General features: G+C 42.3%; 2 protein-coding genes across 3 annotated transcripts; one reads left to right on the top strand and one right to left on the bottom strand.

Annotated features, from left to right (window-relative positions):
- Positions 1-426: 426 nt before the first annotated feature.
- On the bottom strand, positions 427-4,356 carry LOC307035622 (uncharacterized protein). The gene is made up of 3 exons (XM_079675205.1): positions 2,000-4,356; positions 1,611-1,876; positions 427-1,446 (listed from the first exon to the last, which is right to left on the bottom strand). Exons 1-2 carry the CDS (start codon positions 4,047-4,049, stop codon positions 1,635-1,637), a joined length of 2,292 nt encoding a protein of 763 aa, XP_079531331.1. The 5' UTR covers positions 4,050-4,356; the 3' UTR covers positions 427-1,446; positions 1,611-1,634.
- Positions 4,357-8,201: 3,845 nt separating this feature from the next.
- Positions 8,202-21,390, top strand: letmd1 (LETM1 domain containing 1). 2 transcript variants are annotated; one of them, XM_079675269.1, is made up of 10 exons: positions 8,202-8,343; positions 8,619-8,821; positions 10,131-10,258; positions 10,441-10,556; positions 11,694-11,776; positions 14,247-14,427; positions 15,649-15,750; positions 17,371-17,523; positions 18,185-18,281; positions 19,477-21,390. In XM_079675269.1, the coding sequence occupies exons 2-10, from the start codon at positions 8,724-8,726 to the stop codon at positions 19,536-19,538; spliced, it is 1,020 nt and encodes a 339-aa protein (XP_079531395.1). In that variant the 5' UTR covers positions 8,202-8,343; positions 8,619-8,723; the 3' UTR covers positions 19,539-21,390. The 2 variants fall into 2 exon arrangements, with proteins under 2 accessions (XP_079531395.1, XP_079531396.1); XM_079675270.1 differs by lacking the exon at positions 8,202-8,343 and adding an exon at positions 8,354-8,482.
- The last annotated feature ends 621 nt before the right edge of the window (positions 21,391-22,011 follow it).

Below are 22,011 nucleotides of genomic sequence, written 5' to 3'. Positions count from 1 at the left end.
TTAAGTACATTGTTAGAATAAGTGAGAAATTAATTTAACTTCTGTTGGACAGCTATCATACTGAATACATATTTACTGTGAATGTATGCAAAAATGTATGGCATATAGCTGTTTAACAGAAGCTAAAGAGCAACTTGCATGTTAGACACCAGTGAATAAATGTGTAGGAAAATGATGAATACACTAGATTTTCAAAAAAATATACAGAAATATACAGTACAGTGACATCTGGCGTCGTTTTAGTTCAAATGTTCACTTCCGCATAAAAAAGCCTCCGCACGTGACCTCCTGCGTGTGACGTAACATGGGGGAGAGCGGCCGGTCTAACGTATGAATAAACATGGGTCACAATCAATGCTAGTTTTGACGTCTATGATTTTGACCCAGAAAAGGTTGAAAATAGTCCATGGGCCAGACCAGATTTTGGTACCACTCAGAGTGGCAAAGTCTAGTAACATTTTTTGAAAAGGTACATGTCCATAGATGATATTTTGGTATGATAACCCATCCTAAGTGGTAGCTTTTTGACAGTTATCAGCTCATAAAGTTATCAACCCCCTGCAAAAAATAGGCCTCTAAACGCCGGGGGCATATTTTGTTTTGTGCTCATTTTCAGAACTTTACTCATATGTTATGAGGGCATGTTTGGTAGCATTTTAAAGTGTACAATCCTAGCTTTCATTTAGACCTAGTTTTGGGCCTATCTAAAAAATATAAAGGTCACATGGTCAAAGGTCAAACTGTCTCAACAACATTTTTTCCACTATTTTCGCCTAAACTGTAGTCTTTTTTATAGCACTGTGAAATGTAGGAACAGCACTGACACAAATAACAAAAACTGAAATACTCACAGGACTGTAACAATTCAGGAAATGTATAATCTTCCCATAATATCCTGCTATGAGGGAGGATATGGGTCTTTAAGTGGAACATGGGCCCAGGCGAGAATTGACAATAACTGCTAATTATTTGGTATTTGTCACAGAGTTTTTATTTAGATTTGCCCTAATCATCACATCCATCATCATCATAGTCCACAGTGAAGACACAACTTCTTCATCCTCCTCCACCCTCTGATTTGTGCATTTTTGAAAACATTGAACATCTGAAGTCAGCGTTAAGAGCGTTAAGGTGGGGTGGGGGTGGTGGGGCATGGTGGGGCGTCAGGTTTTAAATTCTCTTTAAATACTTTTCAAAAAACTTTACAAACATATGGGTTTTTGTTATAATGTTAATAGAAATGTAAGAAGAATCCCTCAGAGTGTAAACACTGAAACATGAACTATACTGTGTGTGTATCAGACGGCCAAGTGCAGGGGAGTTCCTGTGGTGTGTGTGGGCGGAGGGGCAGTGTTCGGAGGAGGAGGACAGGGAGTGGGAGGTGGCCTCCTTCTGCAGCTCCGCTCTTAGGATCAGCAGCTCCTTCAGCGTCTGATGCACCAGCACCTGGAGCACATGGGGCACAGGAATAAAAACTACAGGAACATTTGCACAATAACTTTTTTCTGTATCCTATATAGATCGATCTTTATCTTTATTCTATTTTATTTTATCTTATTTTATTTAAATCTTTAATTTATCGCTACCTTTTACTATTTTTTGTATCTTACCTGGGGTCTCATGTGGGGGTTGCCCTAATCATCACATCCATCATCATCATCATCATCATCATAGTCCACAGTGAAGGCAACTTCTTCATCCTCCTCCACCCTCTGATTTGTGCATTTTTGAAGTTTGCACATTTCTGTGCACTTGAAGTTGTTGGCGAGGCAGGAGCAGCCTGGAAGCCTACAGGTCTTTACACACTTGCAGGCCATGAGCTCCAAGACAGCCTTTGGAGCTGGGAGCCCTCGCATCCAGTCCAACACCAGCATACCTACAGTAAAAGAAGAAGTGTAAGATCCAAGTCACACACTTTCCATGTCTCATCTACTTCACTAAAGAACTGAAATGTACAGAAATTACCTATACTGTTGCAGTGAATTTACTAAAAGCATACCTTTGACGTCTGTTTTCCATCCATAACCTTTTGGCTCTGGTATGCCTGGTTGTCCTTCCAGACATTGCCTCCATACTGCTGCCTGGTAATTTGCGCGCTGTGTATGCAGCTGTAAGCAGTCCCTGCAAGGCGGAAGAAGGCTTGACTCCATTTCACCCCTTTTGGTGCAGAACATCAGGTACCGAAGGTCGTTCACATCACATATGTCGGATGATGGTGCATACATCTGACACACAAAGGATTCCATGGCTCTGTGTAAGTGCTCTGATACATCCCATGATGTTCCCAGGGATTTGAAGCCCTCTTGATATGTCCTGTTTCCTTTAACAAGTTTGAAAGCACAGAGTTTCCCTCTTCCTGCAAAAGCACTCACACTATCACAACCTGTAAAGGCATGGAGACCTACAAGAGCATCACAGAGATCATCTCCATGGAGTTCAGCAAGGGTGCTAATGTTGATGTATCTTGTTCTATTCTGACTCCCACATTTCAGGTACATGGTGCAGTTTATCTTCTTACAGTTCCCTAAGCAAAGGACCATGACATCTGTGTCCTCACTCACAATCACTGTAGTTTTATAGCCATTCTGGCTGGCATGAGCAGCATGTAGGAGCATGCGGGTGTCTGCCTCCTCATGGGAACACTTTAACTCCATCACAACTTTCACATCTTTGTTCTTAAGACAATAGCATGTCTCTCCACATGTTACAAAAAGCTGCTTTTCTTGAAGCTTCACCTGGTTTTCTGGCAGCTTCCACTGGTCCACAATGAACTTGATCAAGGCAGTTTTGCTCTCTGGATTGCTTAAGAGTTTTCTCCACTGCACAACATTGTGTCCCGGGGCAATGTTCTTCCATTGAGTGCTACTTGTTGCACCTCGATTGTCTCTCTCAGCATTCTTGATGGATGTTTTCCTGTACACATCAAACACCACATCTATTCGTGTACTCTTTCCTCCTTCATGCAAAGCAAAGTTCAGCACAGAACCAGCAATTTCTCCAAAAGTCTTGCCATCACCTTTCAGTTTCTGAACAAGGCTCATTCCATCAATGATGCATGCAGAGAGATTTCCAATATCTTCAACTGCTGATGCTGATTTCTCTAACTCTCTAGCAAGAGCGGCCTTATTGGTCTTTCGCAGCGAACCGTCTGGATTTGAAAGTGACCAAGGCAGTGGACCAAGTGGATGAGCCAGGACATCTTTAATGTGAAGACTTCTACTTTGTGAAACAATTATCATATGCCCAAAGAGATTTCTGTCTGCTTTCAATATCAACTCCTTGTTTTGTTTTTGATTTCCTCTGTCTCTTTTTGTGAGGCTTGAGAATGTCTTCAGATTCTGTTTTTTCATTCTGTCGTGGAATTTGGTTTCTGGTGATTCTTTTTCCAAACGCTCACTTCTGAACTTCTGATATGCTTCCTCTCCAGTCTGGTGAGCTTTCAGCAGATCACTGGCTATGTCTGGTGACACAGCGATTCCTGTGGAAAGACTGATGATGTCAGACTGATCTGGACTGAGAGGGTTTACCCAGCTATTTTTCATAAGCTCTACAAAGGCATTCACATCAGCCCTGTCCTTCTCTATTCTGGTCTTCTGTAGATCGTGATGACTGAAACTGCCTGTAGTTTTGGTGCCTGTCATGTTCCTGAGTTGCCTTAGGTACTGACTTCTGTTTTCTGAAGTGAGATAGTATCTGGTGACTGCTCCTGCTTTTAGGCTGAAACCCTTGGTTCCTCCAGCAGTCTGGGTGTCCTTGTTTATGGTCTCCTCAATTGTCTGGTCAACTGGAATCTTTCCAAAGGGATTGTTCCCACTGAGCTGGACAGACAAACCACCCTTTGCAATGTGTGCATGAACAGCAGGATTATCAGTCTCCAGGCGAGACATTTGTGCATAGTAGTATGTCAGATATCTGGCATAGTTGATCCTATCATATGCAAAGCACCATGGAATGATGGCTCTTATTGCTGTAAGATGCATCATCCAATTTCCCTCTCGTGATGCTCGAATTAGACAAAGCAGAATCTCAACCATGTCCACATAGGACATCCAGAAGGCAGACAGGGGACCATTGTCTTTTCTGAGGAAGCTGAGGTACTCATTAAATTGTGTCAGAATACGCTGACATGAATCCTGCTTGAGAGTTTCCTCAAATCTTGTCTGTGTTAATTCTTCACACAGGTTGTTGGCAGTTTGCAGAGTTGTTTCCAGGTGAATAATATCATCCTGGTGATTCTCTTCTAACCAAGGTTGAAAACCTTCCCATGCTAGTCTCAAGAAAGCCTCATAGAGCAGTTTGTGGAGCCTTACTGCACGATTATACTTGTGCCCATCAATAACTCCTGAGACTGAGCCGTCAGCTATCACTGCTGCTTCTATGCAAAGGTCTCTTAGACCAGCATCTCCAAACCGTTGGCCAATTGTTGCCATGAAGGCACAGGTGGTATGGAAGACTCCCATTCTAAGGATGATGTCCTTGAGTAGCTCCTGGTTTTTCCAAGTAATTTCAACAGCTTTGGCATACAATGCCTGGTCAAAGACAACAATTATGTTGTTAAGCTGCAGAGATTTCATGATGTTTAGTGACTGGAGAAGTATCTCATTTACTGTTGATAGCTGTGTAGCAGGAGCATTGATTGTAGGCAAATAGCCTATATTATCTTCTTGTACACATGTTTCACTGTGGGTGAGGATGTTGAACCCAGTCCAGCTACATATATCTTTGTTGGAAAGACGAGCCATCAGCCACATGTGGTTTTTGTCTGCTGCATCCTTTAGACATGTGGTGTGATCAGTATCAATTGTCTGTACAAGAGGAGGGTTGGCACGCTCTCCTGCGTTGTAAATAGGAAGCATCATCTCAACTGCACCAATGCTTCTCATCTTGGTTTTTGGGATACAAGGCAAAGATCTGATCTCAGCAGAATGGTCAGTGATAGGCTTTGCTTGCACAGCGATTCCATTCACTCTGTGTGATGTCCCCTTGCCACTGATTGTTTCCTCCAGTCTGTCTATATTGTCCCATGCCAATGTTGTGAGCAGACCGGGTTTGATGTTTTGTGGTAATGGGATGGTGTCTTTACTTGCTGCTTGCTTCTGAAGACAGAGGGCCGTGTCTATTTCTTCTACCTGAGAATATGATACACTATGGCCGAGTCGGTTTAGCATCTGTATCAGTTCCACATTTCCAGTAAGAGATTTGACAGCAAAGGGCAATAAAATGTGTTTTGCAGGCTTAACTTTGCCAGAGGTAACAGCATAAACTAAATCTTGACCAAAGGATGCAGTGAGCCTTTGCACTCTCTGCGATGGGTTATCACTTCCTGTGGTTTTACCTGTTAGGAGTGTCTGGAGAAACTCTACTAGACACAGAGGAATGCTGTTCATCTTTTCCAGATCTGACACATGTGGTGGCCATGCCTGAGTAATATCCTGTTTCTGGATATCATTTTCTGATCTTCAGTGCCACTTGTGATATCACATCACTGCCAGTATTTGATTTGAACAACTTCTGTTCCTCTTTAAGTTCATGGAAAACTTTTACAAGTTCAAGTTGTCTTAACTCTGGACAACAACGATGATGATGATGATGATGATGATGATGATGATGATGATGATGATGATGATGATGATGATGATTAGGGCAAAGATATATAGAAATCTAAATAAAAACTCTGTGACAAATACCAAATAATTAGCAGTTATTGTCAATTCTCGCCTGGGCCCATGTTCCACTTAAAGACCCATATCTTCCCTCATAGCAGGATATTATGGGAAGATTAAACATTTCCTGAATTGTTACAGTCCTGTGAGTATTTCAGTTTTTGTTATTTGTGTCAGTGCTGTTCCTACATTTCACAGTGCTATAAAAAAGACTACAGTTTAGGCGAAAATAGTGGAAAAAATGTTGTTGAGACAGTTTGACCTTTGACCATGTGACCTTTATATTTTTTAGATAGGCCCAAAACTAGGTCTAAATGAAAGCTAGGATTGTACACTTTAAAATGCTACCAAACATGCCCTCATAACATATGAGTAAAGTTCTGAAAATGAGCACAAAACAAAATATGCCCCCGGCGTTTAGAGGCCTATTTTTTGCAGGGGGTTGATAACTTTATGAGCTGATAACTGTCAAAAAGCTACCACTTAGGATGGGTTATCATACCAAAATATCATCTATGGACATGTACCTTTTCAAAAAATGTTACTAGACTTTGCCACTCTGAGTGGTACCAAAAAGTCCAATTTTGGCCTCTGGCCCATGGACTAGTAGTGTAGCGACCCTGTATAGGAGGCTGAGTGGTGTCACTCAGGCATCCCCGGTCTCTTGGCCAATCACAGAGCTGCACAGGATGCTATCCTAGGTGCAGGCCTGTGGTTGGGGGAGCGGACGGGGGAGGGCAGGGAGGTTGTGACGTAGACACTGGTATATATAGGTGTGTGTGGGAGTTATAGTTGTGTAAGGTGGAAACCCCAAGCTGTTCTGTATTCCTCTAAGCTAATAAGAGTTATTAAAGCCTAATAACTTGCAGCCGGTTTCCGACTCCATCTGTGAACGTTACAATATATTCGAATGCATATGATTATAATTATGAGCCTGCTATGCGTCCAAGAGACCAGGAGCAGCCAAGGATTAGAAAAAAAATAACGGCCATCGGAGAGAAATGGAGCTTTGGTGTGTGGAGAACCAGTGGAGAACAGAGCAGCTGTCTTGGTGAGTGACCGGCGTTAGCTACAGTTAATGTTAGCTAACGTCAGTCACATCACAACATTGTAAAGTTAGCAATCATATCAGGCTATAACTAAAGTAGCATTGATAATATAGTTAGTGATGTTACGTATTGCGCCGAGGCTTCGGAGCGTGTGTCGAGTAATCCCCGAAGCTTTTTGTGAAGCCTGTATCGAGGCTTGTATCGTTTTGGGCCAGTGACGTCACCGATGACAAACGAAGCCTCGCTGCCTGTCGATACCACGTGACTGCTTCAGAAAGCAATTCAGATCGGTTGAACCACAACGCTCATATGGATGTATAATAAGAACGATATTACCCCTCCTGTACCCGGGCCCGGTGCTGACGCGATAGAATTAAGAGAGCTCAGACCCTCACTTATATAGAGGTCGGAACATGTTTTAAGTATAAATAAATAAAAGCATAAATAAAAGTAGGAATAAAATCATCAATGAATAAATAAATGAATAAATACAGGAATAAATAGGGTGCAGTGTTTTCAGATGAATTCAGTGTGTGTGCTGTGGCTCAGCTGGAAAGCATTTGAGATACGGCTGATACTTGACGATCTGGCAGAGAAAGGTTGTGGAGCCTCCGTTGATATGCTGTTGTAAATGGCTTGATGGAAAGCAGGTGTGTAGTCGGGGAGGGTGCACAGCTGATTGCAGCAGGTGAGTGGAGGTTGAGCCAGGAGCCAGGAATGACAGCCACCACGCCCACACAAACAAACACAAAGGAGACGACTGGAGCAGTACAGCCACCACAGCGTTACCTAATGCAACTCCACACTACGTCTTACGGTGCCGTGTACCGGATGGGAGAGAGATGTAATACGGTTTCCTGATAAAGCTGTGGAGAGTATGTGCTGCAGGGAAGTAGATGCACAACGCACCAAGGAACGAACGTTATCTCCGGTCCTTTTCCCGTGAGGGAAAATGTGGACTCGATGTCCTGACAGGCTCGAGTTTGTGCAACCTGCACAAACACAAGCTCACCATGATTACAAATGGTAAAATTACCGAAAAAATACCAGCTCACTAAATCACAACCGCTCAAACCAACTACAAACTACTACCGCGGATTGGGCAGAGAACGAGTCCGAGAAAGTTGCTCCCTCATGTGACGTAATATGACGCGTTTGAGTATGACGTTAAATAAAGCAGTTTTTAGTAGCAGAGCTCAAAACGGCTCCTTTTCCTCTGAATTCCTTCCCTTATGTCTTGTAAAACATATCAAATCCCGCATTAACATTTTTAATTGTAATTTTCAGGCAAGGTTAAGCATAAATGCAATAAAAAAAAAAAACCTGCAAGTTGCTCCATTTCTCACTTATTCTGACAATGTACATTACGGTACCTAGACGTCGTTTGTCCCTGCCCTTTATTTCCTACACTACGGTAAAGAAACGTCATTTGTCTTTGCCCTTTTCAAACGTCACTACGGTAAAGAAAACGTGCTTTTTTCACACGTCACTACGGTAAAGTAACGCTTCTAGAAAGGATCCGTCTAGTAAAACTCTCGCGATAGTTTGCAAGTCACGTGGCTGAATGTTTACGTTTGGCAGGCAGCCTTTCAGTTACGATCGTTAACATCAGTGGGCCACAGCAATTGATGGTGAGAAGCTAAACCATCTATTAATTATGTCAATGACAGGGAGTGTGATTGTTGAAATAGGGTGTTAGCGGTCTTGCTGTTCAAAGAAGAATGACAACACTCTAGATCACCAACACTATGGTTTATTTTTTATTCACAGGCAAGTCAACGTTGTCGCAGTAAAAGTCCCAAGATAGCTGGTGCAATACAATGTTCCCTTTCAGTGTTTTACTATTATGTCTGATGTTTCTCTATTAATATTACTGCTGCATTAATGTGTATGTTGCATGGTGTAGGTGTGTTTCCGAGCCGCTCCAACGAGAGTTACAACGAGAACGTGATGTCATATTTACACAAGACGGATCCTTTCTAGCCATAACCCGTCACTACGGTGATCCAACATGGCGCTGCTGAGCTCCTCTTTGACCCGGTTCTGTTGTCTCAGGACAAACAGGATAAATAATGGACTTTATTCCCCTTACCTGCCCTGTCAGTACAGGTATGTTCTGAGCTATTTAAGCCTCTTTCGTCCACTATCCGTCCCGTTATTCTGCTAGCATTTCACTTGAATCCTTGCTAAGTTTAGCTAGCTTCACTTGAGGGAACCATATACCATATTTGTCACAAAAACGGTTAATTAAAAATACGTAAAATGAGATTAAAACTATATTTTAAATACTGTGATACACCTTAAACTACCCTTTTAATTATTGATGTGTTAATATGTCAGCAGATCAATAGGGTGAGAGATGATTTCCGGTTGTTTTTCTCATAAATAATATTTACCGGCAAGTAACAAATACTGGTTTCATCCTGTTTGGATTATGACTTGAATTTCACATGATTTTTGACAATTAATAATACAGTAATTGCAAGAACTTAAAATATTGAAATAATAGTTTAAACAAGTCTTATTTCTTATGTAAAAAAATATTCAAAATTCCTCATTTTGTTCATATTAATAATTTAAACTTATATTTCTGAAATGTTTATCAATATTATTAGTACAGGTGAATGAGTCACCTTAGTCTCAAATATCGCCGAAAGGTTAGAGGCAACCATCTCCCAGAATAAATAATAATGCATTTTATTTATAGAGCGCTTTTCTGGAAACTCAAAGACACTTTACACAGTCAAAACTAATTAGTTTAGAGAAAGTCTATATGGCCTGGGCTCCCAAGATTTTATTCGGATGCTGGTTCCTAACGTAAGAACAAAACTATGTAAAACAGCTTTTAAATATACTGCCCCCACAGCTTGGAACAATGTACAGAAGGAGCTGAAACTCTCAGATGTAATCATTATGGGGGAATTCAGGTCAACCTTAAAGGACAGAGAACACGACACCATTGGTAGATGTGCGTGCTCGTATATCCAAAAATCGTTTTAAATTATGCCAGTTTTTAATTTTTGAATGCGTTTTATTTCGCATATTGACGGGCTAATGTGCCATTTTATTTGTGTTTTACTGCTGTATTTGTCTGCCTGTCTTGTCTGTGTTTTATCTGTTGTAACTTCGTTCATGCTGCCCTCGTGGCCAGACCACTCTTGGAAAAGAGATTTTAATATCAATGAGTCTTTTACCTGGCTAAATAAAGGATATATATATATAGTTAAAACAACACACTTAAAATATATAAAACACAACATTAATTACATATTAAAAGCAAAATAAAAAATGTAACATCTGCATGAGCTATGTTTGTTATTCTGTGTTTTTAAATAAAAAAAGAGACAATTTCCTGCATTTTAATCCACTTTCCTTCCTGATGTTTTATAATAAATACACTTATTCCCCCTCTCTGCAGACTCTACTCCACGTCTCAAGTCAGACGAGGTTTGGGGCGATACGTCCAGATAGTCAACTCCAAATATGAAAGTTTCCTCAAAAAAAGATTTCCTCGCTTCTTCCAGCTCTATCACACTTTTGTGGAAGGTACGATCATCTTTGAACCCCTACATCATTTAAAGGCCCCCTATCATACTCTTTTCCAACACCAGAGGGTCCGACATTTGCAATCTTTGTAACATTGACCGCCATCAGTTTGTTCTTTCCACATGTTTCTTATCATCAGCTTTCACATTACCGTAATTTATTTTTTAATTGAATGGTTCCAGGGATCAAGCTGCTGTTCAGAGACGGCAAAGAGGTGAAGAGGATAAAAGTTAACATGCACTCTGACCAACTGCAGTTCAAGGATCTGCCCTACAGGGACATGGAGAAGCTCCGACAGGTCAGTCCTTTATCAAATATTATATATATCAGTATGTAGTGCCTCTACTTTAAAGAGTCCTCTCCTGCTGATGTTCAGGTGTATATCAGTATGGAGTGGCTCTACTTTAAAGAGTCCTCTCCTGCTGATGTTCAGGTGTATATCAGTATGTAGTGCCTCTACTTTAAAGAGTCCTCTCCTGCTGATGTTCAGGTGTATATCAGTATGTAGTGCCTCTACTTTAAAGAGTCCTCTCCTGCTGATGTTCAGGTGTATATCAGTATGGAGTTGCTCTACTTTAAAGAGTCCTCTCCTGCTGATGTTCAGGTGTATATCAGTATGTAGTGCCTCTACTTTAAAGAGTCCTCTCCTGCTGATGTTCAGGTGTATATCAGTATGTAGTGTCTCTACTTTAAAGAGTCCTCTCCTGCTGATGTTCAGGTTTATATCAGTATGTAGTGTCTCTACTTTAAAGAGTCCTCTCCTGCTGATGTTCAGGTGTATATCAGTATGTAGTGTCTCTACTTTAAAGAGTCCTCTCCTGCTGATGTTCAGGTGTATATCAGTATGTAGTGTCTCTACTTTAAAGAGTCCTCTCCTGCTGATGTTCAGGTGTATATCAGTATGTAGTGTCTCTACTTTAAAGAGTCCTCTCCTGCTGATGTTCAGGTGTATATCAGTATGTAGTGTCTCTACTTTAAAGAGTCCTCTCCTGCTGATGTTCAGGTGTATGTCAGTATGTAGTGTCTCTACTTTAAAGAGTTCTCTCCTGCTGATGTTCAGGTGTATATCAGTATGTAGTGTCTCTACTTTAAAGAGTCCTCTCCTGCTGATGTTCAGGTGTATATCAGTATGTAGTGTCTCTACTCTGACATGTCTCCATGCTTTAATGTGCTGCAGCACCTCTTTTCACCCTATGTCTGAAACCAGAGCTGCTCTGATTGGTTAGCTGGCCGGCTCTGTTGTGATTGGTCAACTGCTTAGAGATGTCCCGCCCCAAAGCCTATCACGTACAATGTGTTGGAGCGCAAGCCAATAGGAGCGCCAGTGTTCTATAGTGATGTCACCATGTTCCGGAAGTAAACAAAGGAGTCTAACCATTTACATGCAAAACAAACAAATGTTTGATCTAACGGCAGCTCTTCTTCTGTCCCTCAGTTCCGCAGAGACGTGGGGAAGGCCATTCCTCTGCTGGTGATCTCCATCCCTCCCTTTGCCAACTACCTGGTGTTCCTCCTGATGTGAGTCACTGTATACCCCCTGCTCTTCATCACCATGCTCTTCATAACCATGCTCTTCATCACCATGAATGTTTACTTTCCTCCCTGTTAAGTCTTAAAACAGGTTTAAATATCCTAATTCTGGAAATTGAAAAGACAAGTGGGTTTAAAGGTCAAAGATCGTTACAGTAAAATGGGAACATGTGATGTCTGGGGATTCAAAATGGACGAAAGGGAAGGATGAAAGGAATGTAAAAAGGTTAGAAAAGTGTCTAAAGAACTATAATCTCACGGGAAGACTCGGGTTGAGGGGTCTGCAACCTTTTTCACCAAAAGAGCCACTTTGACCCCTTTTCCAACCATTTTTTTTGTCTGGAGCCGCAAAACATAATTGATAGCTTGATAGCTTATAACGTTGTATTTATTGTTACATCATAGACAACAACTACAGTTTGTTTGCATTTATTATTTATTACATTATTAAACTGTTTACCAATGTGCTGCAGGTCTCCCTTGAAAAAGAGATCGTTGATTTCACCTGGTTAAATAAAGGCTACAAACAAACAAACCTCTAATAAGAAACAAAGAACTCTTATAAGGAGAATAAAAAACATTTAAAATGAATCAACACAGCACTTGGAGAGTCCTCTGCACATTTGAAGAAAATAAATATTATTAAATTGAGATAAATAAAACATATAGCTGCACCCTAAAAAGAGTTAAAGGTGGGGTAGGTAAGTTTGAGAAACCGGCTCGAGATACACTTTTTGTTATATTGCATGGAATTCTCTTAACATCCCGATAGCAATGAATATCTTAAATGCTTTGACAATAAATACATAAACAAATTCATCTGTGGAAGCCGTGGCGCTGTAAAAAGCACGACCAATCATCTGAGCCGGCCCGGCTAAAGTAACTGGATGGCCTACCTGCCTGTCAGCCTTCCATCTGTGCACAGACTTATCTCGTGCCCTCATTGGTCATGTGCGCGTTCCTGTGTGTTGGAGGAGGGGCTCTGTGATCTCGGTTCTGTATCTATGACTGATTGACCTGAATGTTTTATGTGTATTATCTCGATGCCCAAGATACATTTCTGTTAAGGGAGACAATAAAGCTCTATCTCATCTTAAGAGGCAGATTTTTTCCGGTTGTGTATTTTCAAATTCTAGCGTTTCTCCAGAATTACCTACCCCACCTTTAAATATATTCATTGCTATCGGGATGTTAAGAGCATTCCATGGGATATGACAAGTGTATCTGAAGTGAATGACCTACTCCACCTTTAACTGATTGAATTATGACTGAAGATCGTCAGCTGTTTTTCCTCCAATACGTAAAGGCTGCAGCACCTTTCACAACTTCTCTCCACATATCAAACATCCCGGTAAGCCAGCATCGTTTGCTGTGAAAGCATATAACTCTAACCACGCAGAATTAAACCCTCTGTGTTCCTCCGATCATCGAGCCGGGGGCCAGCTTATTCGCCTGCAGGAAAAGGCGCTGGACCGAAGCAGGATGTGACGCATCTTTTAGTCGACTTAATTAAAACCGTTTTGTTAATTGTCGTACGTGTCACAGTATCACCTCAAAATACAAGATACGAAACATTTTCAACCGTGCAACAAAACATAAATGGTCCTAGTACAAATGCTTTTATTTTACTTCCTTCTTATTTTTGTCTAAGCTCAAGGAAGCCAGAGGGGTGTTCCCAAACATCTGGAACAAACTCCCAGAAAGCTGCCGGTGTTGTGTCAAATGATGCACCCCCGTCGTGAAATGCACCCCCTGGCCTGCCGTAAAAAGTGCCCCCCAAGAAAAGACGCTTCTATTAATCCCACCCTCAAGCACGTTGGAGGGTATAGTTGTAGGACTAGTACCAATACATGGAGCAAGTTTTTTGTGTGTGACACGTGTGTTGTCAGAGATATCAAGGGGTGCATATCGTGGCAACCAGGCTGTTCATAAAAAGCACCCCCCGAAATGATTTTTTTTTTTTAATCCCACCCTCAAGCACTTGATGTACAAATAAACAATACATTGTAAAGCACAAGCAAAAGTATACAGACAGGACGTCACAATTAAATAAAAACATATATTAAATAAAAACTTAACTGAAAAAGAAGTGAGGAATGAATGCAGAATCCAGGATTCGACGCCCCAACCATCAAAAAGACAACATAGAATAGCGGACTATACATTCAAATGCGCGTTCCCCGTGTCAAGGGGTGCATTTCACGACGGGGGTGCATCATTTGACACAACACCGGTCCGCTGCAACTCTGACTGCCTTTAGATCCAGGCTGAAGGCTTTTCTTTCTGCCGCGGCTTTTCATTGAACTATTCCCATTTCACACTGCGCTGTCACTTTCACTCATGTACTTGTTACTCATGTGTTATGTTCTTTGCTTTTTGATGTTTTGAGGTAAAACACTTTGAGTTGCCTTGTGTTGAAAAGTGCTGTATCAATAAACTTGCCCCCCCCCCCCCGCAGGTACCTCTTCCCCCGGCAGCTCCTGATCCCTCACTTCTGGACCCCCCGGCAGCAGCTGGAGTTTCGGGGTGTGTCCCATTCGGTGCGGCTCCAGCAGCACCAGCCCGTCCTCTCTGGGCTGCAGAACCTGAAGGTCTCCGAGGGGGTTCTACAGAAACGCCTGCAGAACCTCTGCGTCAAAGTAAGAGAGCACCAGAGAACACAGAAGTCACCGGAAGGAGATCAAACATTCAAACATGTTATCGTCACATGCACAGCAGCTACAGTGGAGAAAGGGCAATGACGTTCTTCTGAAAATAGAAAATAAAAAGCATATACATGTAAATAGAATATGATATGTACAAGAACAGAATATGAAATTAAATAATGTACATTAAGACAACATTAAATACGGTTTATTGCGGTTTAAAACGTTTTATTATCCTGATTTTGAGTTACACATGATTATGCTCGATTCATCTTGAAGACGATTAAGTTAATTTAAAAAACTAAATTATACAAAAACTGTATTCAAAGTTTGACCCATCTCTTTTTGACTTGCCTCTTTCCAAACTGTTTAATCCAATAGCAGTGATCCAATAACAACAAAGACTTGAGTTGTTTCGTTAATCTTGATTCAAAGGTGTCATTAGTGACATGTATTAAATCCAGCCGCTAGGTGTCAGCGTTGCTAAACTAATGAACATAACTGATTCACATCATCATTAGTTTTTATTCTGTCTCTTTTATAAAAGCTTGTTTTGCTTTTTGGGGAAATGATTGGTGGAAGTAAATTAATCCAGAGTGTTACCACTTCCTTTGACTCCTCCCACACGCTCTCATGTCTGAGGGGTCAAATGCTTGCTTCCTCTTCAGCTCATGAACTAGTTCTAGTTTCATGTCCTAGCCTCATGTCCTAGATTCATCTCCTTGCTTCATGTCCTAGCTTCATGTCCTAGCTTCATGTTCTAGCTTCATGTCCTAGCTTCATGTCCTAGCTTCATGTCCTAGCTTCATGTTCTAGCTTCATGTCCTAGCTTCATGTTCTAGCTTCATGTCCTAGCTTCATGTTCTAGCTTCATGTCCTAGCTTCATGTCCTAGCTTCATGTTCTAGCTTCATGTCCTAGCTTCATGTCCTAGCTTCATGTCCTAGCTTCATGTTCTAGCTTCATGTCCTAGCTTCATGTCCTAGCTTCATGTCCTAGCTTCATGTTCTAGCTTCATGTCCTAGCTTCATGTCCTAGCTTCATGTCCTAGCTTCATGTCCTAGCTTCATGTCCTAGCTTCATGTCCTAGCTTCATGTTCTAGCTTCATGTCCTAGCTTCATGTCCTAGCTTCATGTCCTAGCTCCATGTTCTAGCTTCATGTGTGCACACAGAAAAGAGTGATAAAGAGTGATACAGAGTGTCTGTGTTCTCCAGGTGCAGAACGGAGTGACTCCTCAGGTTTCTGAAATCCTGGCCGTGAGAAAACTGTTCTCCGGACCCCCGCTGGGCGTCAGGAGGATGAGCAGCGAGCAGATGGTCAGTGACTCATTCACTCACTCACTAACTGACTCACTCACTCACTCACTCACTCGCTCGCTCACTCACTCACTCACTCACCCACTAACTCACTAACTCACTAACTCACTAACTCACTCACTCACTGACTCACTGACTGACTCACTGACTCACCCACTAACTCACTAACTCACCCACTCACTCACTCACTCACTCACTCACTCACTCACTCACTCACTCACTCACTCACTCACTCACTCACTCACTCACTCACTGACTCATCCACTAACTCACTGACTCACTAACTGACTCACTGACTCACTAACTCACTCACTCACTCACTGGCCGTTTCTCAATCGCGAGGAAACTGGCTTCCAAGCCAATATTTCAAGGATACTACGTCCTCGAGTGCCGCCGAAGTACTGTTCCAATCTCCAGCATACTTGGAATTCCACCGAGGCCGCGTCCTTGGTTTGGGGGAAATTTCAAGGCTGCATAGCATGGGTAGACTTCACGTAAAACTATATTTATACAGCTCCCTTCTCAACACTAGTTCAAAGTGCTTCACAGCACAACTATAACAGGTAGAATGAAAGGCATAGAGCACACAGCTACACACTCACCTCCTCCACACTCGCCTCCTCCACACTCGCCTCCTCCACACTCGCCTCCTCCACACTCACCTCCTCCACACTCACCTCCTCCACACTCACCTCCTACACCCTCACCTCCACACACACTCACCTCCACACACACTCACCTCCTCCACACACACTCACCTCCTACACACTCACCCTCACCTCCTCCACACTCACCTCCTCCACACTCACCTCCTCCACACACACACTCACCTCCTACACACTCACCCTCACCTCCTCCACCCTCACCTCCTCCACACTTACCTCCTCCACACTTACCTCCTCCACACTCACCTCCTCCACACTCACCTCCTCCACACTCACCTCCTACACACTCACCTCCTCCACACTCACCTCCTACACACTCACCCTCACCTCCTCCACCCTCACCTCCTCCACACTCACCCTCACCTCCTACACCCTCATCTCCTCCACACTCATCTCCTCCACACTCACCTCCTCCACACTCACCTCCTACACACTCACCTCCTACACACTCACCTCCTCCGGCGCCCCAAAGGCCTGTCGGAAGAGGTGGGTCTTTAGCTGCCCCTTAAAGATCTCTATTGAGGCAGAGCCTCTTAGTTTCTGGGGGAGTTTGTTCCAGAGCCTTGGGGCCACCGCCTCAGAGGCACGGTCCCCCTTAGTGTCTAGCCTGGCTCGGGGCACCCTTAGGAGGCCTCGCTCAGTGGACCTCAGGGCCCGGGTTGTGCTGTGAGGGTGGTTCAGGTCTTTAATGTAGGCGGGGGCTTGGCCACTAACTCAATCACTAACCAACTCACTCACTAATAACTTCATCAAATACTACTCTTACTTAAGTAACATCATGATTACAGGACTTTTAATTGTAACTGAGTATTTGACGCTGTATTATTGGTGCTCTTACTTCAGTGAGAGATCTCAGTACTTCCTCCAGCTCTGGAAAATGCTCTTTTATAACAAGTCCTTGAAAAGTCTGTCAATCTCAAACTGGAACTATTTGTGTCCTGTGTTTCTTCCTCAGAGGCTCGTCTCCCCGCTCCTCTTCCTCACCCCTCGTCTCCCCAGCTTCCTGATGTCTCACCGGCTGCAGCGTCACGGATCAGAACTTCTGCATCTGGACCGAGCTCTGAGCCGCCTGGGAGTCCAGAACCTGAGCGAGGCCGAGCTCCGACAGGTCAGTCTCTCTCAGTGATACCTCCAGAGAGGCCAACGTACACACATCCTTTACTCAAGTAGAAGTACACATCCTTTACTCGAGTAGAAGTACACATCCTTTACTCAGGTAGAAGTACACATCCTTTACTCGAGTAGAAGTACACATCCTTTACTCAAGTAGAAGTACACATCCTTTACTCGAGTAGAAGTACACATCCTTTACTCGAGTAGAAGTACACATCCTTTACTCGAGTAGAAGTACACATCCTTTACTCGAGTAGAAGTACACATCCTTTACTCGAGTAGAAGTACACATCCTCGTGTTTAAAAATACTCTGGTAGAAGTACTGACTAAACTTCTTTACTCAAGTAAATATGTGTATTTGTCTTTCAGTAGGTTTAAATCTATGTGTATTTAATGTATTATTATTATTATATATCTATAACGTGCGGTTCATTATTCTCAAAGATATTGAAGTGAATGTTATTTTGTATTTATTGATTGTTGTGCTTTTATTTAGGTCTTAATGTGTGCATGTGTCTGTTGATTTTGTATATATAGGTATATGCATATTTTTATATATATTTGTATTTCATATTCTGGATTGTGGGAAACGGTATTTCGATCTCTCTGTACACACAAACTGAAAGATTGACAATAACGTTGACTCCTGCTTCAGGCGTGTTTCCTGCGCGGCCTGTACTCCAGCAGTCTGACTGTCCATCAGGGCAGAGAGTGGATGTCCCGCTGGCTCCACCTGTCCAACGCCCTCAAAGGTGTGTGTGTGTGTGTGTGTGTGTGTGTGTGTGTGTGTGTGTGTGTGTGTGTGTGTGTGTGTGTGTGTGTGTGTGTGTGTGTGTGTGTGTGTGTGTGTGTGTGTGTGTGTGTGTGTGTGTGTGTGTGTGTGTGTGTGTGTGTGTGTGTGTGTGTGTGTGTGTGTGTGTGTGTGTGTGTGTGTGTGTGTGTGTGTGTGTGTGTGTGTGTGTGTGTGTGTGTGTGTGTGTGTGTGTGTGTGTGTGTGTGTGTGTGTGTGTGTGTGTGTGTGTGTGTGTTTTCCCTTGATTGAATTAGAGTGAACTGGAAAGTCATGTGAGAGTCGTTCTTTATTCCATGCATGTTTTACCTTGTCTATACCAAGTGCCTACATTACCCACAATGCACTTGTAGTCATCAAACCCATCCAATGAGGAACCAAAGTGACTTTGCACAAAAATGGAAGAACTATCAAACCTCTCGTGTATTTAAGTATTCCTTTAACCCTCCGTCATATAATCCTGTGTTCAACCTGTGTTTGTTAGGAGATGTTTATCTTACTGTAGGAACTACTCACGGTTCTTACGCTCATTACAAACCTGAACAAGTCATGGAAATTCAAAATGCTAATTCCAGGCCCTGGAAAACAAGTTTTGGAAAAATCGTGGAAATGTAACTAAAGTTGCATCAAATATAATTTATATTTTACCTAATCCCAGAAATAGTAATACTATAATGATAAATACTGTATGGTATCGTAATGAAACGTAGAAGGGCTTTTAACTGACGAGGTGTTTTGCTGGTGAGAGATTTGAGTTGCTCTAGCGTGTAGAAGCTAGTAAGCTATTTGATTTGTTTTAGACACAACATGTTTCAGACCTTATTTTCCTGTTCCATGTTCAAATAAACCATTTTCAGTGGAACGCTGAAAGAGTCATTTGTTTGGTCATGGAAAATGAGGTCAAGGTCACGGAGAGGTCATTGGTGAAAAAGTGTATGAATACTTTAGTGACTTTCTTTTAGGAGAAAGCTGTTCTTAGTTTATCTTAAGTTTGCTTTGTAACTTCCTTTTCAAGTCACTAAACATCATCTACTAAGTTCTCCAAGTGGGTTCCCTCTCTCCCGGTTCTTTGAACATGTTGTTTGGTCCCTCCGTAGTCGAGAAGGGAACGTCTCAGATCTAGAAGGTAACTCTCTGTCCTCTCTGTGTCCCCTCAGACTCCGAGGTGTCTCTCCTCTTGCACAGCATCGTGTTCCTCTCCGCAAACTACCGCCACTGACAGGAAGTCCAGTGCAATCTGCTTCCTGAAGAGCTGTCCACATACCCTTCGTCTCGACGGGGGAAAAAAAACACATTTTTTTTAAACACAGTTTTTGCCAAAATAATGAGGTTCAAGAGAAACGATGCAGCCGAGAGAAATCACGTTGGTTGTGGAATTAGAAACGTCCGGCGTTCCGGTTGTTGTTCACCAAATCACAGGTTTCTTTAGGGGGGGGGGGAGCATGGATCAATAGTGTGTTTATCAGAGGAGAGGGAGGGATACATCGGGTGCTTTTTTGACTTTTGGGGGGTTATTTAAATTGAAATGGGAAGCTGTCACCTTGAATATAAGAAGAACAAATTATAAATAAATAGTTAGTTTCCATCAATTCAGCTCAAGAGTCCACGTGGTCCACTGAGCTGTTCAGGACAGATCCTGATCACACGTCGCTGTTTCTCCATCCGTGTTTCATATCCGGCTTTTCTCCTTTGCCGCTGAGCTCACGGTACAACATGCAGAAAGTTAACATTTGACTTGTGGCAAAAAGTCTGCACACCTTCTCTTATATATCAGAGTTCAGCTTCTCGTGCATTCTCTCTGTGCTCTGCAGGTCAAAGGGGAGACGGGATGCAACGGGAAGTAGTTTAGACAAATACTAAACAAGATGGATGCTGAACAAATAAGGATGATGTTTTTGCAGAGACGATGTTGTTTTGGGAGAATGTGAGGGCACTTTAATTGTTTACTTTTCTTCTGACGCTCTCAAATGCATTCACACGTCTGCAACGCTACGCCCTGCTCTCCGTGAGGAAGGGTCACTGAAAGGGAGGATTGGATTGGTTTGAAGTGTTTGTGTGTGTGAGGTACTTTGCATTAAATGATGTTAATTGTTTGCATATTTATAATACTTTCACCGCTTGACCTTGCCCTCAAACACAACATGACATTAAGATGCCTGTAAAAAGACACCAAATCAGAATGTCTTCATCTGTCCCACAGAGGGGACACTTGCATTGTCTCAGCAGGAAAGAGCCACACACAGCTTAGTGTTACATGTTAACAAAAAGTACTAAGTTATAATAAAAAATATAAATCCTGTAACAGTTCTCAGGATTTAGCAGAGAGCACAGAGACACCCAGAGTAATGTGAAACAGAACGTTTGGGATCAGCAGCTGTTTGATATTCTGTCTTTAAAGATGCCAGGATCTGATTGGTCTGTGTTATTGTGGGACTTTGAGGAAGCAAACCCTTTTTAACACAAGTCACTAAATAACAGGAACTAACTCAACTTTAGAGCCGGCAGCCGATCAGAAACTCCTGCGGTCTTATACTTTAAATGACTTTGAGTTTGGCGTCTCAGTTCCCGTCAGAAAGAACTGTTTTAGAGCAAGATATAGAAATAAGGTGTATTGCTCAGTACTTTGTAAATGTGTATCAAGAGGAAATACAAAGACAGGCAAATACAGATGATAAGAGTTACAGTAGAAATAAGGAACTGAAGAGTTCAGAGCAGAGAAAGTAAAGAGCTTCTTAAACATGGAGACATGTCAGAGACTACATTCTGATATCTGTGGATTTAGATTTGTCGGAGTCTTAAATGCATATCCACTACAGGTCAGATGAGAAATACCTCATTGAAACATCAAACTGTCCCTTTCTTGATCTCACTCAGATGTTTCCTCCCCTGCAACTACAGGAAGTTGAAATTGTGAAATTGCTTCCTGTGCCAAGAAGCAACACATCTGAGATAATAATAAGCTGCAAAAGTTATTTCCTTTTAATACATCAGGTTTTTGAATGTTGTGTTTCTGTGCCAATATTACACACTGTATCGCAACCGTGTCTGAAATAAAAACCTGTAAATGGTGAGTTCATGGCCTCTGTGTTTTTATGAAGGGGAAGTAATCACTCACTCGCTCACTGAGGCCCAATCCCAAACCACGTTCGCACGGAGGGTCCGCCACATTAAGTGCTGTTCCAAAGCAACGAGTTTGGAGCGGTGTGGAGGGGGAGTGGGCTATCAAGCCCTCAAACAGCGAGTCTGCAGCGGTGCTGACTTGAGACCGGTCTCTACCTGACCGGAGTCACGCTGTGTGTGTCCGTGAGGAAACAAGCTGTTAACAAGTAGTTCCAGCAAAAACATCCACTGATAAACTGCGATGTTAACAACCTCATGATAACCTCATGTTTCTTGTTTAGTCTAGAAAAAGGTAAATGTGTGCATTTTATTATAAAGTTGTGTATATTTACAGACCGTTGCAAAAACTAAAAAGCTTATAAACATCAGGTTTGAAACTAAAAAAGCTTTGAAACACAATGAAAGATGATTTGAGTTATTAATTTAAACTTTTTGTCTAAGAGATGTTGATTTGAAACCGTTGTTACATACAGTTACGGTATTTCCTGTTTCTGCCGGAGAGAGGGGAGGCCGTCCCAAAGCTTGCTGCTGTGTTTACTCCCTCCATCTGACAGGAGGGAGCCTCGTGTGTG

Source organism: Notothenia rossii (genome assembly GCF_949606895.1).
Source record: "Notothenia rossii genome assembly, chromosome: 4".
Taxonomy (NCBI): Eukaryota; Metazoa; Chordata; class Actinopteri; order Perciformes; family Nototheniidae; genus Notothenia; species Notothenia rossii.
This window is presented reverse-complemented; position numbering and strand designations above follow the sequence as displayed.